This window comes from Tupaia chinensis, unplaced genomic scaffold, assembly GCF_000334495.1.
Source record: "Tupaia chinensis unplaced genomic scaffold, TupChi_1.0 Scaffold000234_1, whole genome shotgun sequence".
Classification (NCBI taxonomy): domain Eukaryota; kingdom Metazoa; phylum Chordata; class Mammalia; order Scandentia; family Tupaiidae; genus Tupaia; species Tupaia belangeri.
The window spans coordinates 1,707,538-1,720,538 of NW_006159712.1; the positions used below are offsets into that span (position 1 = coordinate 1,707,538).

The 13,001-nt window shown below is 46.3% G+C and overlaps 1 protein-coding gene across 1 annotated transcript in view; it reads right to left on the minus strand.

Annotated features, from left to right (window-relative positions):
* DOCK2 (dedicator of cytokinesis 2) overlaps positions 1-13,001 on the minus strand; it is a 445,944-nt gene that overhangs the window by 53,608 nt on the left and 379,335 nt on the right. The window contains 1 exon segment of the mRNA XM_014587766.2: positions 2,980-3,065. Coding sequence (XP_014443252.1) covers positions 2,980-3,065 — 86 coding nt within the window.

Genomic DNA, 13,001 nt, shown 5'->3' on the forward strand with positions numbered 1-13,001 from the left:
GCTCTGTAAGGTTGTGGGGCTTCTCTGCCTTGGGGCGCTCTGTAAGGTTGTGGGGCTTCTCTGCCTTGGGGTGCTCTGTAAGGTTGTGGGGTTTCTGCGCTGCACAGGATGGCAGGGCTGATTGGCCTCTCTCTGTGCCCCGAGCCTTGTACCTTGATGCAAGGCTGCAGCTGCCACAGGGCGGGAAGCCCTTTTCTGTTCACAAAGGTCCCACACACTTGCCCAGCTGTGTGCCCTGGCTCTCGGTCTGTACAGAGAGGGCCCTAGCTACCAGTGGGTGCTCTGAAGGAGGGGCTCGAAGGAAGGGCAGGGGGCACTGAAATGACATGCCTGGAGGAGAAAAGATGGGTAGGCTGTGGCTTCAAATAATTCCATTGTTTCCCACCTGGATAATAAGACTAATGTGTCTAGGCTACTTACCCAGCATTAGACACTGTGCTAAACACTTTATATAACTGTTCTTATTCTCAAGCTCAACAAAAAGTCTAAGAGCTGGGTAATATTTTTATCCCCAATTAGCAGATAAAGAAGCTGAGTCTTGGGAAAGACAAAGGAAGAGCAAAGACCAGGGTGCCTTGGACTTCTGATGGAGCCCCGACTCCCCGAACTGGGCTTGATTAGTTCGTGTTACCATCATTCACACCTCCATCTCAGGAGAAAAATAATGAGCTCCCTTTAATTTCCTCAACCTCTAAGGACTCTTGGACTCTAAGGACACTATAAATAATCACTCGGGAAGGATTTGGAAATCCTGCTGATAGTCTGAAGTCTGCCACAGAGCCCCATCCGTTTGTAGAAATGGAAATTGCCATTTTTCATGGTTTCATTTCTGGTCAATATTTAGAATTTCCTTTATAGAACTTTGAGATACACATTGAATGAGGCAACACGTCATTATGTCTTTGCCCTTGGATGATCAGTCTTCACGTCCACCGGTGGGGCAGGTGGTGGGCTGCTCCTCCTTCCAGTGGGGCAGCATGTGCTTTCTAGTGTTTAGTGAGAGCTGTGCATGGTGACTGGAAGGGGACAGGAGTTGGGAGGGTTGATCGTGGGGGTCAGTACAAAGCGTCTAGTTGGCTTTTGTTGTTAAAATTAAAATATTCCAAAAGGGTTGGAGAAAGAATCTAAAATCAGGGTTTTGTCAGAGAAATCATACAAATCAGAGAATAAATGGTTAGGGGGAGTGAGAATTCGGGTGTCTGAGCCACATTCCCAAGCTTTGAGAGAAGGCCTCAGGAGGGAGGGGAGCAATTATAAGGCTGTCGAAGCCAGAAACTACAAGTTGGCCCAAGGGACTCAAGTGCATTTATTAAGCATTTACCTGCTGGGTGCCAGACACTCTAATTATTCTGTCTTCAGAGTAACCACAGGAGTTTATTATTCCCATTTTAGGCATGGGGATACTGAGGCTGGGGATGCTGTGTAATTTGTCCCAAAGTCCTGCAGCTGGTAAATGGAGCCAGAATAAAAACACAACGTCTGTCTCCAAAGATTCACCAGTAGCCAGTAAGCATATGAGAAATTGATCCATTATTAGCCAGTGTTGAAATGCAAAGCAGATCCACAGTGAGATATCATGGCACCCACTAGGAAAGTTGTAATCCCTGAGACAGATATTAACAAGTGGTGACAAGGATGGGGAGAAATAAAAGGCCTCAAACGTTGCTCTTGGGAAGGTATAGTGGGGTCTTCAAAATGCTCGTGCGAACTGTGTGTTGTGAAAAATTGCATAATTTCAAAATGCTTTGTACCAAAATAAACCCGTATTTTAATTGCATTTTCTACACACTTCTTGAAGTTCCTACACATGGTGCTGCCACCTTGGACAGCAATCAGTGGTTCTGCAGAAGGTAAACAGAGAATTACCATACCGCCCAGCAGTTATGCTCCTAGCTTGAGGATGCCCAGAGAAATGAGAGGCATACCCAACTCGTATATGCAGAGCAGAATCAATCCCCATAGCCCCAGAAGGGAAGCGGCCTACATATCCATCAACTGATAAATAAATAAATAAATTCCATCTTGCATAAAATAAATAAATTAAGGTGTATTACTTGGCAGTAAAAAGAAGCGAAGCGCTGATACAGGGTGCAACACAGAGGAGACACATGCTGCATGAAAGAAGGTAATCGCAAGGCCACGTGTGATGTGCTTCCATTTCTGAAAAACGTCCAGGAGACGTAAGTGCACGGGGAGACAGCAGAGTAGCCATTGCCTGGGCCCAGGGAGAGGGAGCATGCATGCGTGTGTGGAGTGGGTGCCTAAGGGGTCTGGGTTTTCTTCATGGGGGTGAGGAAATATTCTAAAGCAGCTTGTGGTGATGGTCGCTCATCTCTGGGGTTTGCGAAAAGTGGCTGATGTGTACACTTCGAATGAGTCATATGGTTTGTGACTCGCATTTCAACGAAACTGCCCAAGTTCTGTCCTGACGGAATCTGCTGATTTTGGGGGTTGTCCACTAACCTCTGCCCACTCTAGGATGGGCACTAGAGTCAGGCAAGTCAGGTGCATGTCCCAGCTTATCCCCTCTGGGTGGCCTCCAGAGCCACCTCTGTGCAATGGGCATGAGAGGGCAAATGCGATCGGAGGAGGTGTTACGTGGAGCACTCAGCAATATCCAAGCAATGCACATGCTCAAAAGTGCTGGCCGTGATCGATATTGGTCAGAAATTGAAGAAAAAAACAAAACTAGAAAATAGCAACAATTACTTCCCAGCTGAGACATAATAAAAGCGGACATCTGTGGATTATTTCTCTTTTCCCAACAGTGACCTTTCTTTTTATCTGGCCCATTCTGTCAATATAAAGAAATAGCCACCTGAGAGATGTGAGGTTTCTCCCCAAAGTGGAGTTTCCCCAGTGCTCATGAGCTTCTAGACTGGTCTCCAGGCAGGACAGAGCCATCTGGAGCCTCGGAGCCTCGCGCCCTCCAGCCTTGACTAGCCCTCGGGCCTCTTCCTGCACACACTGCGGACTTACATGGACTCCAGCAGCTGCATGTACTGCTCGTCTCCTCGGCCCCCTTCCACTTCATGGTCCAGCTTGAGGATGATTTCATTTTCAAACTGAAGAGGCAGGAAATGAAAATCAATGACAATAGCATTAGAAGGCTGAATGTTAAGATTGGTCAATGCATTATTTTAATAGTTATAGAGAGCATTCATCATCACCCAGGTTTTGGGCTAAGGTCTGAGAATGGAATATGATACCATGTCTGCCTTTTAGGAGTGTCCAGAGTGTGGAGGGGAACAGGAGTGAAAACTGCTGAAGCAGAGAGTTGGGAGAGAAGAGGAAGTGAAAGAGGTGGAAAAAGGGAGATGACGACAGAGAGAGAGAGAGGAGAGGAGTCATAGAGGTTTCTCGTAGCCCCTTTGAGCTTGTTCTTAAAGGTTAAATAGACATTTTGCAGGAAGATAAAAAGGAACAGGGCATTCCAAGCAGAAAGCACAGCACATGTGCAGGTACGGGACTGTGGATGAACACTGCGTCTTCAATCACCATCCTGCTTGCCCGGCTTTCCTTCCTCCATACCTTGATGATCACATCAGCCCGACACTCGGCCTGTGGGGCTCAGGTGGGCTGATGACACCCCCACAGCCCCAGCTATGGAGACCTGATGCAGACCTCGCTCCTGACCATTACATTCCATCTTCTGGACTCCTGGGTTAATAAAGGCCTATGCCAAGTCAGCGAGATTCCAAACGGAGGCTTTGTTAGAACTCTAAGCAAAAAGAATCTTTCTGTTCAACTTGAAGGTGGAAGGCTGTAAGGCTGAGGTTGCTGAAGAGGACCACAGTGACAGCCTGCCTGAGAGGCACACCAGTGCAGAGGGAAGCAGAGAGGAGGCCATGAAAAGAGACCGAGACCTGGTCCATTTTGGAGTCCCTGGATTCAGTCCTACCTGAAGCTGTGATATTTACATAAACTCATACATGTATATGTGTGTATACATTATACACATGTATGTAACACACATATATGTATATAGGCTGTGGTATATATCTATGTCTATATGTATGTGTGTGTGTGTGGTTATGAAGGGACTTCAAAAATGCATATTACAATAGATTTTTAAAAATTTTTTGCACCAAAATAAACCCATACTTTAGTTCTATTTTGCACAAGCTTCTCTCTATATATGTATATTTAACTATCTATCTAGAGAAACTATATAGATATATTTACATGTATCTATCTCTATACAGGTATCTATCTCTATATAGATGAATATATGTAAATATACTTATGGAGCTTTGTTACCTGCAAAAAAAATACACACGCCAGGCCTCAGAGAGTCAAGACTGGTGATGACTGGCTGTCAGTCTGGTAGGTGACCAGAAAGCCAGCATCTCTCTGCAGTGCCACCAAACCTCAATGCTTTGAAGTCGGAGAATGTTTTATCTCCCTACTTTCAATGCCCAGAAGTGTTTTCACTCAGCGAGGTCTGTGGCTTATTCAACATATCTTTTTGAAGGGTTATACTGGGTCTCTTTTACATGACTGTAATATAAAATGGTTTGTGCTGTTTTAATATCATACCCACTCTGAAGAACCATGCAGTCTAACAGCCACTGTTTTAGCATTCAAAAAGAAACTGGTACCAGGAGAGGGTGCCTTTGCACATGCTGTGCCCTCTGCTTCAAACACCCTTTCCCTTTTCATCTTCCTGCAAAATTTCTAATTAACCTTTGAGAACATGCTCCAATGACAAGGGCCATGAGAAGCCTTGGTAAAGGTCGTTAAGATCAAGAGAGGCCTTGGGGACTCCTGGCTCCTAACTGAGACTCTTCACATTCAGTCTTTGTAATACTCCATGAGGTCTGGAGGTCAAGGATTACCTCTAAATGCGACGATGCATGAAAAGCGGCCACCAGCTAGCCCACCAGCCCTTGCTGGGCACAAGCTTCAGGAAGTGTCAGTCATTACCATAGATGAAGAGGCGGAGGCTCCGAGAGCTTCAGTGACCGGTCTGAAGCCTCAGGTGAATGGCAGAGACCTTTTGGCAGGCTCCTCTCGGTGTATAAGGATTGGGCCAATTAAGAGATAAAAAGATAGAAACCAGATTCACTCTTCCCTTGGGTTCACATACCACCCACAACGCCATTGTGCCCTCACTTCTGTGTACTCTGGGTCATGGGAAGGGACAAGATGACTGTGCTGATACAACACAGATGTGCAAGGACTTCCTGAGAGTTGCCACAGCTGAGCAGATCTACCAGGTTCAAAAAGATGGGTAGGGTTGTAAAAAATATAAAAAGGAAGGGCATTCCAAGAGGGGTGAAGGATGTGAACAAAGGTGCAGTGGTGGAACTGTACAGATAAACGAGGACAGCTGGTCAACTTGAGTAGAGAATTCAAGGAAGGAAGGAAGGAGTGAGTGAGATCTAACTACAAGGGCCTAGACTGCATTCCCTACTTGAATCACCTCTTATATGACACATGTTGTCAATCATTCTGTTGGTGCTAAAGGATAATCCAGTATCGGGGTTGGGGATTCTTATGCTTGGGGATGTCTATGCCACAGCCAGGGTGGAAAGAAGGGCTATGAGAATAGGCTTTAATGTTAGGCTGCCTGACATTAAATCCCTCCTCTTCTGGTACCTCTGCCACTTTGGGAAAGTTATAATAGGTTTTGGTTTTGGTCTGTTTTGTTTTTAAATTTGTCAGAGGGTGTGTGATTGCCATAGAGAGATTGAGAGATGGAGAGAGGGAGAGGAAGGCATCCCCTAATGGCCACGGTCATGCCACGGTCTCTTCTCTTCTATTTCTCTATCCTAGGATTTTAGGCAACCACACACACCTGCCCAATGTGATTTTCAGGCTGCTGGGCTGGGACCAGAGTTCAAATCATGCAGTTGGCCATGTGGGATCTGACTCCCTTAATCACCAGGCCATGGGGCTGGCCCAGCTGGTAGGTCTTTCTAATCCACAGTTTCATGATTTATACCAGAGTCCAGCAAAGTGGTTTGTTTGTTTGTTTGTTTGTTTTTTTAGGGTCATATGATAACAATTGTAGGCTTTGCGGATAAAACTGTCTCTGTTTTAACTACTCAATTCTGCTGACTTAACTTGAGCAGCTAACAATAACACATTGGCATTACTCTATTCCAACAAATCTTTATTTACAAAAGCAGGAAGCAGAATGGATTTGGCCTGCAGGCCATAGTTTGTCGACCTCTTGTCAATATAATGGACTTAACAGTAGGACCTACAGTACGGAGCAGTTATGAGAAGCAGAGATTTTATATGTAAGGCCATTGTGGAGTACGTACGCTCAAGCATGCACTGTGCAAACTTGACTTGTTATTACTGCTATTGTTATTACTGCTGAGTGTTTCTGGAAAGCAGCTCTAAGGGAGAAAACCAGCATTTTTCTCTCTCTTTTTTCTTGTCTAAGTAGTTCACTGGGAAATGCTGGCACAATTCCTCCTGGTAAGATGAACATCTCCTTGGAGCAAAAAAGTAGATGGGGTAAATAATCACTTGTCTCAGGGTCACAGGAAAGCCTGCCAGGAAGGAAATTACAGGGTGCTAGGGAATGAGCTGATGCCACGCACGCCTGAGCCTTCGCAGTGGCTTAGAGAGTTGAGGTCTCACCCAACCACGCCAGGGTGGCCCTGTGCTCAGAAATGGCTATGACCATAGGCTTTGGCACTAAGTAGACTTGGTTGAGTCTTACTTTATCTTTCCAGATGTGTGATTTTGGGCTGTTAATAAAACTCTCTAAAGCTTAGCTTTCCATCTATTAAATGGAGATTTAGAATAGAACCGACTTCATAGTTGTGCTATGGAAGTTAATGAAAGGGACCAGCAGGAGGTGTGGTGGTTAAAGTGCTGGAATCCCATATGGCCAACTGTGGTTTGAGTCCTGGAGCTGGGGGCTTGCTTTCTCACTTTCTCTGTCTCTCTGGTCAAATTTTAAAATAATAATAATAATAATAATAATAATAATAATAATAAAATTAAATAATTCTTTTTTTAAAAAATAAAAGAAGTAGTTAATGGAAAAACACATGGAAAAGGCCAATCATGGCACTAGGCACATAGTAAGTGCCCAGTGACTGTCAGCAAGGATCATCACATTTTGTCACTACTGCACTGTCCTTGTCATCATCATTAACATCGGAATCTCATTTAATCTTTACCACAGTCAAGGGAGGCAGATACTGTTATCCTATTTTATAAAGGAGGAGACTAAGACAAAATAGGCCTTTGACTTAGGTTTCAAACTGAGGTAAGCCCAAGGGACCAACACAAGAAGCCTCTCCCAAGCATACTCTCCCCATGTTGTTGTGACAGGCATCACCCCAACTCTGTTGCCCTGCAGAGATGAGGATGCAGCCCTGACTTCTCCAATCCCACCTTCACCCTCAGCGCCATGATTGCATCTCTTCATCTACTCCTTACCCCACCCCACCCCACCCCCACAGCAGAAGCTGCTCATCCCAGGCGGCACATTCGCATCATGACTGTCCTACATTGCTTAGGCCGTCTCTCCTGCTGTCTCAGGACGTCCAGACCATTTTCATCATCTTATTTACCTAGAATTATTCTGGTGGGAACCAGCCCTGCCGTGTATGAAGTTTAGGAAACAAAAGCTCTCCTTCCCATGTGTGGTGCCAACTTTGACATGGAAAGGGCAGAGGTGGTGTCCCAGGCTTGATGGTTGAGAGATGATAGGGATGAAACTCTAAGTGAGCATTTTGTTACCAAAATGCCAGTTACCCTGGGGTGGGCAGAGGCAGAACAGGGAGGAAGCTGAACAAGACTGTCCTGGAGAACCGAAGCCTGTGGGAGTCAGTACTTCCTAATTTTCCTTGAGTTGTCTGGTTTCTAATTGCTTCAGTCCATCCCTATGAACAGCTTAGATTGGGACTCCATAATGGTATTATGATACCTACTTTACAGATAAAGAAACTAAGGCTAAGAGAAGTTAAATAACTTACCCCAGTTTATTCATTTTACAAGTGTTGGTCTATCTGATGCCAAAGCACAGTGTCTAGAACACAGGAGATGCTCAAATACATGTTTATTGAATTAATTTGACCTTTTCATATTATGTTATAAACCATAAGTCACCACCCTACTGCATGCCAAGACGCAGCCTCAATGGAATCTAGGACACTGATATCTCCCTTCATTAATTCATTGAATATACAATTATTGCCTACCTACTCTGTTCCAGGCAGCATTCTAGGAGCTACTGCCAAAGGACACATTTTCCTTCCCTGAGAGAGTTTCTGTCTGTGGTCTCATGTTTGCTGGGGGGGCGGGGTCAGACCCTTAGGCTGACTGGTACACAGTCCCTTCTACAATCTGCACTGGGGCTAACCACAGTCTTCAGTCCCTATACTGCAAGACTCCCCCGCTCTCTTCTCCCACCGTCCCTACACTCTCTCTTTCTACAAAGAACTAGGCAATAGGATGCTGGTCTTCCCAGGGATTACTCAAGAGATGGTTAGCCATCTTCATTACCCTATGTTATAAAAAGATTCACTAGAATGTTCCTCCTTGTGATGAGGCTTTCCCCCTGCAATGTGGTGGGATGAGGGCCTCCAGCTACTCTGAGAACATCAATCCAGTGGCTACCACATGCACACCAGGCACTTGACAGGTGCTGGGGGCTCAGGGCTGAGAGACCACCTTTGATCCTCATGGGCTCACAGTCCAGTGCAGGAGACAGGCCTGCAAGTGGGTGGTTGTGCCCTGTGAGACAAGTGCTTTGACAACTCCACACAGGCAGGAAAAGATGTGTTTCACATTGACTGGGCCACATCAGCCACAGCATGGACCATGCAAGGCCCTCTTGGGCTGTACTCATGAGAGGGAAAGGTTATCAGTGGAAACTACCAACTATCTCTGTGATTCAGAATAGAGGAGGAGAAAAGGCACTTTGGCATTGAGGTTGCAAAAGAAATTCAGAGCAGACAGAGAGAACGCTGTAGGGCCTTCTCTCCTCCAGCCCCAGACCTCTGAGCCACTCAGAGTCCAATGGCTTCTGTCACACTGCTTGAGCAAATCTCTGTGTCCTGCATCCCGATGGACCACTGCCCAGGGAGCAGAAAAGGCTTTCCCAAAATGTGACGCCTTAGTCAAAATGTGTCCAGGATCTTTTCACGCAAAGAAACCAAAGAGCCCATGAGAAAGCAAGAGAATTTCACGACAATGGCATCCATCTACAGGACTTGGTATAAACCAAGAGCAATCCCCCTCCTGTCTTTGCTACTTCCTTTTAGAAACCCAAATTTTAGCAAGAATCCCTGTCATCTCTTGGGCACCTGGTTCTTCTCTGAACTGATTATTTCATTATCATGCACTAACAACAGTTTGCACACAAGCCCTCTGGGGCTCTAGGCCCCAATTCTGAGGTTAACGCTGCTTCTGGCCATCAGGAATGTAGGGACTCAGCAGGGGTTGGCCATCCCCCTTTCCTGAAGACACTTTCATTGCTGTCCGCTGTGACCACAGCCAGACCTGGGCCTGCCTTTCCTCGCAGCTGAGCTCCTCCAAGCACACCAGCTGCTTTCCACATGGGCAACTGCCCCATTAGTCAGCCTGATTGCACTGTCTCTTTCAATAAGGGAGCAGTGAAGAGAAGCAATTGGGGAGCATGCTTACAGTGACCGCATGACTGCAGCAAGGGATGACCCCACAGATAGGAAACAGGTGGGTGTACATCATAGGGAAGCCATTTAGAGGAGGAAAATCCCACTAGAGTTGAGCCTCTGAAGATACAGGGGGTGGAGAGTCCATAAGAAAATAAATAAACCAACAATTAATGAAGAGAGCACGGGATGAGCCTTACCTAAGGAAGCAAGCAAACCTCCTCAGATTAATGAACAGGGCCCAGGATAAAGCCCCTAAGACAAGCTTTTACAACACAGGAAATAGACATTCGGGAACCCCTGGGACTACCTCTGGCAATTACCTGCAGCTGAGAGATGCCTTTCATTCCTGAGATATGGACTGCCCCCCATCTATACTCAAGCTTGCAGTTTTTATTCCACTCTCCCTACAATCAAAACTTTAAAATGTGATCCTCTAGCAGGTGGCACAGGTGGTTAAGGTGCTGGACTCCCATGTGGTCGACCATGTTTCAGGTCCTGGACCTAGTGGCTTGCTTTCTCTCCCTTTCTTATCTCTCTATGATAAGCACTCGTGCCCTTTAGCTAATTAGAAAATAATAATAAAAACTGGGACCAGCAGATGGTGTAATGGTTACATCGCTGGACTCCCACGTAGTCAACTATGGTTCAAGTCCCAGACCTGGCAGCTTGAAACTCACATGCATATGTGCATGCATGCCCAAAATTCCAAGAGGAGAATGAAGGAGAAAGGATTGTGGTGTGGCCATTCCCCCCTGGGAGGGTGATTTCTTACTTTCTGTCTCTCCAGTGAGCACATGTGCCCTATAGCAAAAATCTCTAACTAAATAAATAAATACATAAATAAATTAAAAAAATAATTTTCTTTTAAAAAAGGAGACCTTCTCTGCCACAAGGCAGGGACCTGTTCAGGTCTTGCTCTGGGCCCTCTTACCTAAGCTCTAATAAACTCAACTTCTGTTTGCATTTCTGCCTTTTGGTAAATTCTTTTACTGCCCTCAGGCCACTCCTACTGCCCCAACTGCACAAGGCTGCCAGCGTCTATCAGGCCACAATCTAGACAATAACGGGGTCTTGTTTCTTTCTGGGACACCACATACCCTCACACCTGGGGTGTTTCCCTGTTCTCAGGAATGCTTCTACAGCACCAACTGGCCTCCAAAGTGGATCTGAGGGTAAGTACCAGGCCCTTCATCTCACTGTGCACCCCCATGCATTCTTAACTTCACAGGCTTTGTTCCACCCTTAAAAGACAGCAGACTTCAAACTGCTTCAAACACTGTCCAGGCGGTCCCTTCCATTCTCTCCACCCCAGCTGGCCAGATACTCTTTCTCCATCCAAACTCTGAGCCTGATTTCTTTGCAGGGCCCTTGCAGAGTCAGCAGCTGGTCACTGACCTTTCTGGAACCAGAGAGCTTCTGCTGTTCCCTGAGTGGGAAGAGTGCCCTCTCAGAGTGGCATCACCACAGCAAACTCTTCTATTACTCCTCTGAGAGTAAGCTTTCCCCTAAGTGGGGTGGTAGAATGGTGGACCAAATAGATATCTCTTGCAAAAATAAGTCTGAGAACTTTAACAGCTGTGCTGCTGTAGCGTGTCTCAGCCTCGACTGTGATCTAAGGTGCACTGGGACTCTCTGAGGGGGGCTGTGACGTGCAGGGGCTTCCAAAGGCATTCAACCTCGAAAGTCCTGGCCATCCTGTTGGATTAGTGCCCCACAGGACATGTCCTCTCTGCAGCATGCTGTGTCATTGCCTGTAGCCAGCATCCACTGAGATGACACTGGGGCTGGGGGTGCAGTGGTCACAGCACGGATTTGGGAAATATAAGCCCCATGTATGTCACGGCCTCTCTCTGCTCTGCCGCTTTCCTGATGTATGGTTCTGGGTAAGTGATTTCGGCTTTCTAAACCTCAGTTTTTTCCGTCTTTAAAATGGCTATGATGATGCTGTCTACTTCATAGGGATGTAATAAAATACCTGAATTAACTAATGGATAGTACTAATTACAGTGCCTGACACATGGCTAAGGTCAGTGGCATCATCGTCATTCTGATTAGATGAAAATGAAGACAAAGAAAAGTGCACAGAAATGAGAAAAGCAGTGTCCTTTATCCACAGGAGGCTTGTTCCAAGACCCCCAGTGGGCGCTGCAACTAAGGGTATACCAAACCCACATTTGCTATGCTTTCTCTTAAACATACCCACTTATGATACGGTTTAATTTATACATTAGGCATAAGAAATTACCAAGGGCTGGCAGGTAGCATGGTGGTTAAGGCCCTGGACTTGCATATGGTAGACTGTAGCTCGAGTCCCAGACCTGGTGGCTTGCTTTCTCACTTTCCCTTTCTCTCTCTCTCTCTCTCTCTGGTCAAATTAAAAAATAATAATAATACATAAATCTAAATAATTCTTAAAGAATTAGCAACTAAAACACAAATGGAATGGTTTTTAACAACATATTGCCTTTAGAGTTCTGTGAAAATGGTCTGCTTTTCCCTCTCTCTCAAAATAGCTTATTGTACTGGACTCGCCTACTTTCAGACAATGACTGCCCACAGTAACTAAAGCCGTGTAAAGGGAACCGTGGACGCGCAGGGCCCACTGTATAAAGCCGGGCGGTATACAATAGTCATAACTTAGACAACCTGACCTTCACAGAAATAGGGAGCAAAGAGTTATTAACGGACAGAGCACAGAGGCTGGGCTTTGCCGGATCCGTGAGTTCAGAAGGGTTGGCAGGCAGGCAACTGTGCAGAGAGGCAGCAGGAAGGAGGACACCCACGGGGCAACACCATTGGGTGAGCTGCAGAGATGGCAAGAGGGGAGGGGAGTAGGGGAAAGAGCTGGGGAGAACGGCCTTAACAAAAGGTCAGAGTAGCAGGACCTTGAATGCCAGCGGTGTCATCAGGGCTTTATTGGATGGAGATCAGAGAATCAGGGAGCTGGGGAAGGGTGATCTCTCTAAGGGTCTCAAGGTAAGGCAGTCTGAAATCTGCTGCCTCTGAAGTACCCAGTTTAGGGAAAATGATTTGTTGGCAGAATATGGCCTGGCATGAGAGGTAGAAACAGTGGAGGAGGCAGGTAGGGTAAGGAGCCCAGTTAGGGATAAAACCAGGTGAGGAGGCGGAGCAGGGAGGATGGGGATGAGACCTGTGGGAACCACTGAAGCAGCCTCGGTGGGATGTAAAGATCAACCTTCCTAAATGAATGGGAATTCCTGACCAGTGCCAGGAGCCTAGTGTTGACTTGGGTGTGTCTTCTACTGCCAGAGCTATGACTGGGCTTAGAGGACAGTCTTTGTTCTTAAGTTTGATTTTCAATGAACGCTTGGCCAATGCCCCTTGCATTGTACAGAGAGTCCAACTGTCTTGCTTTGTGCAGGGGGAGCTTCC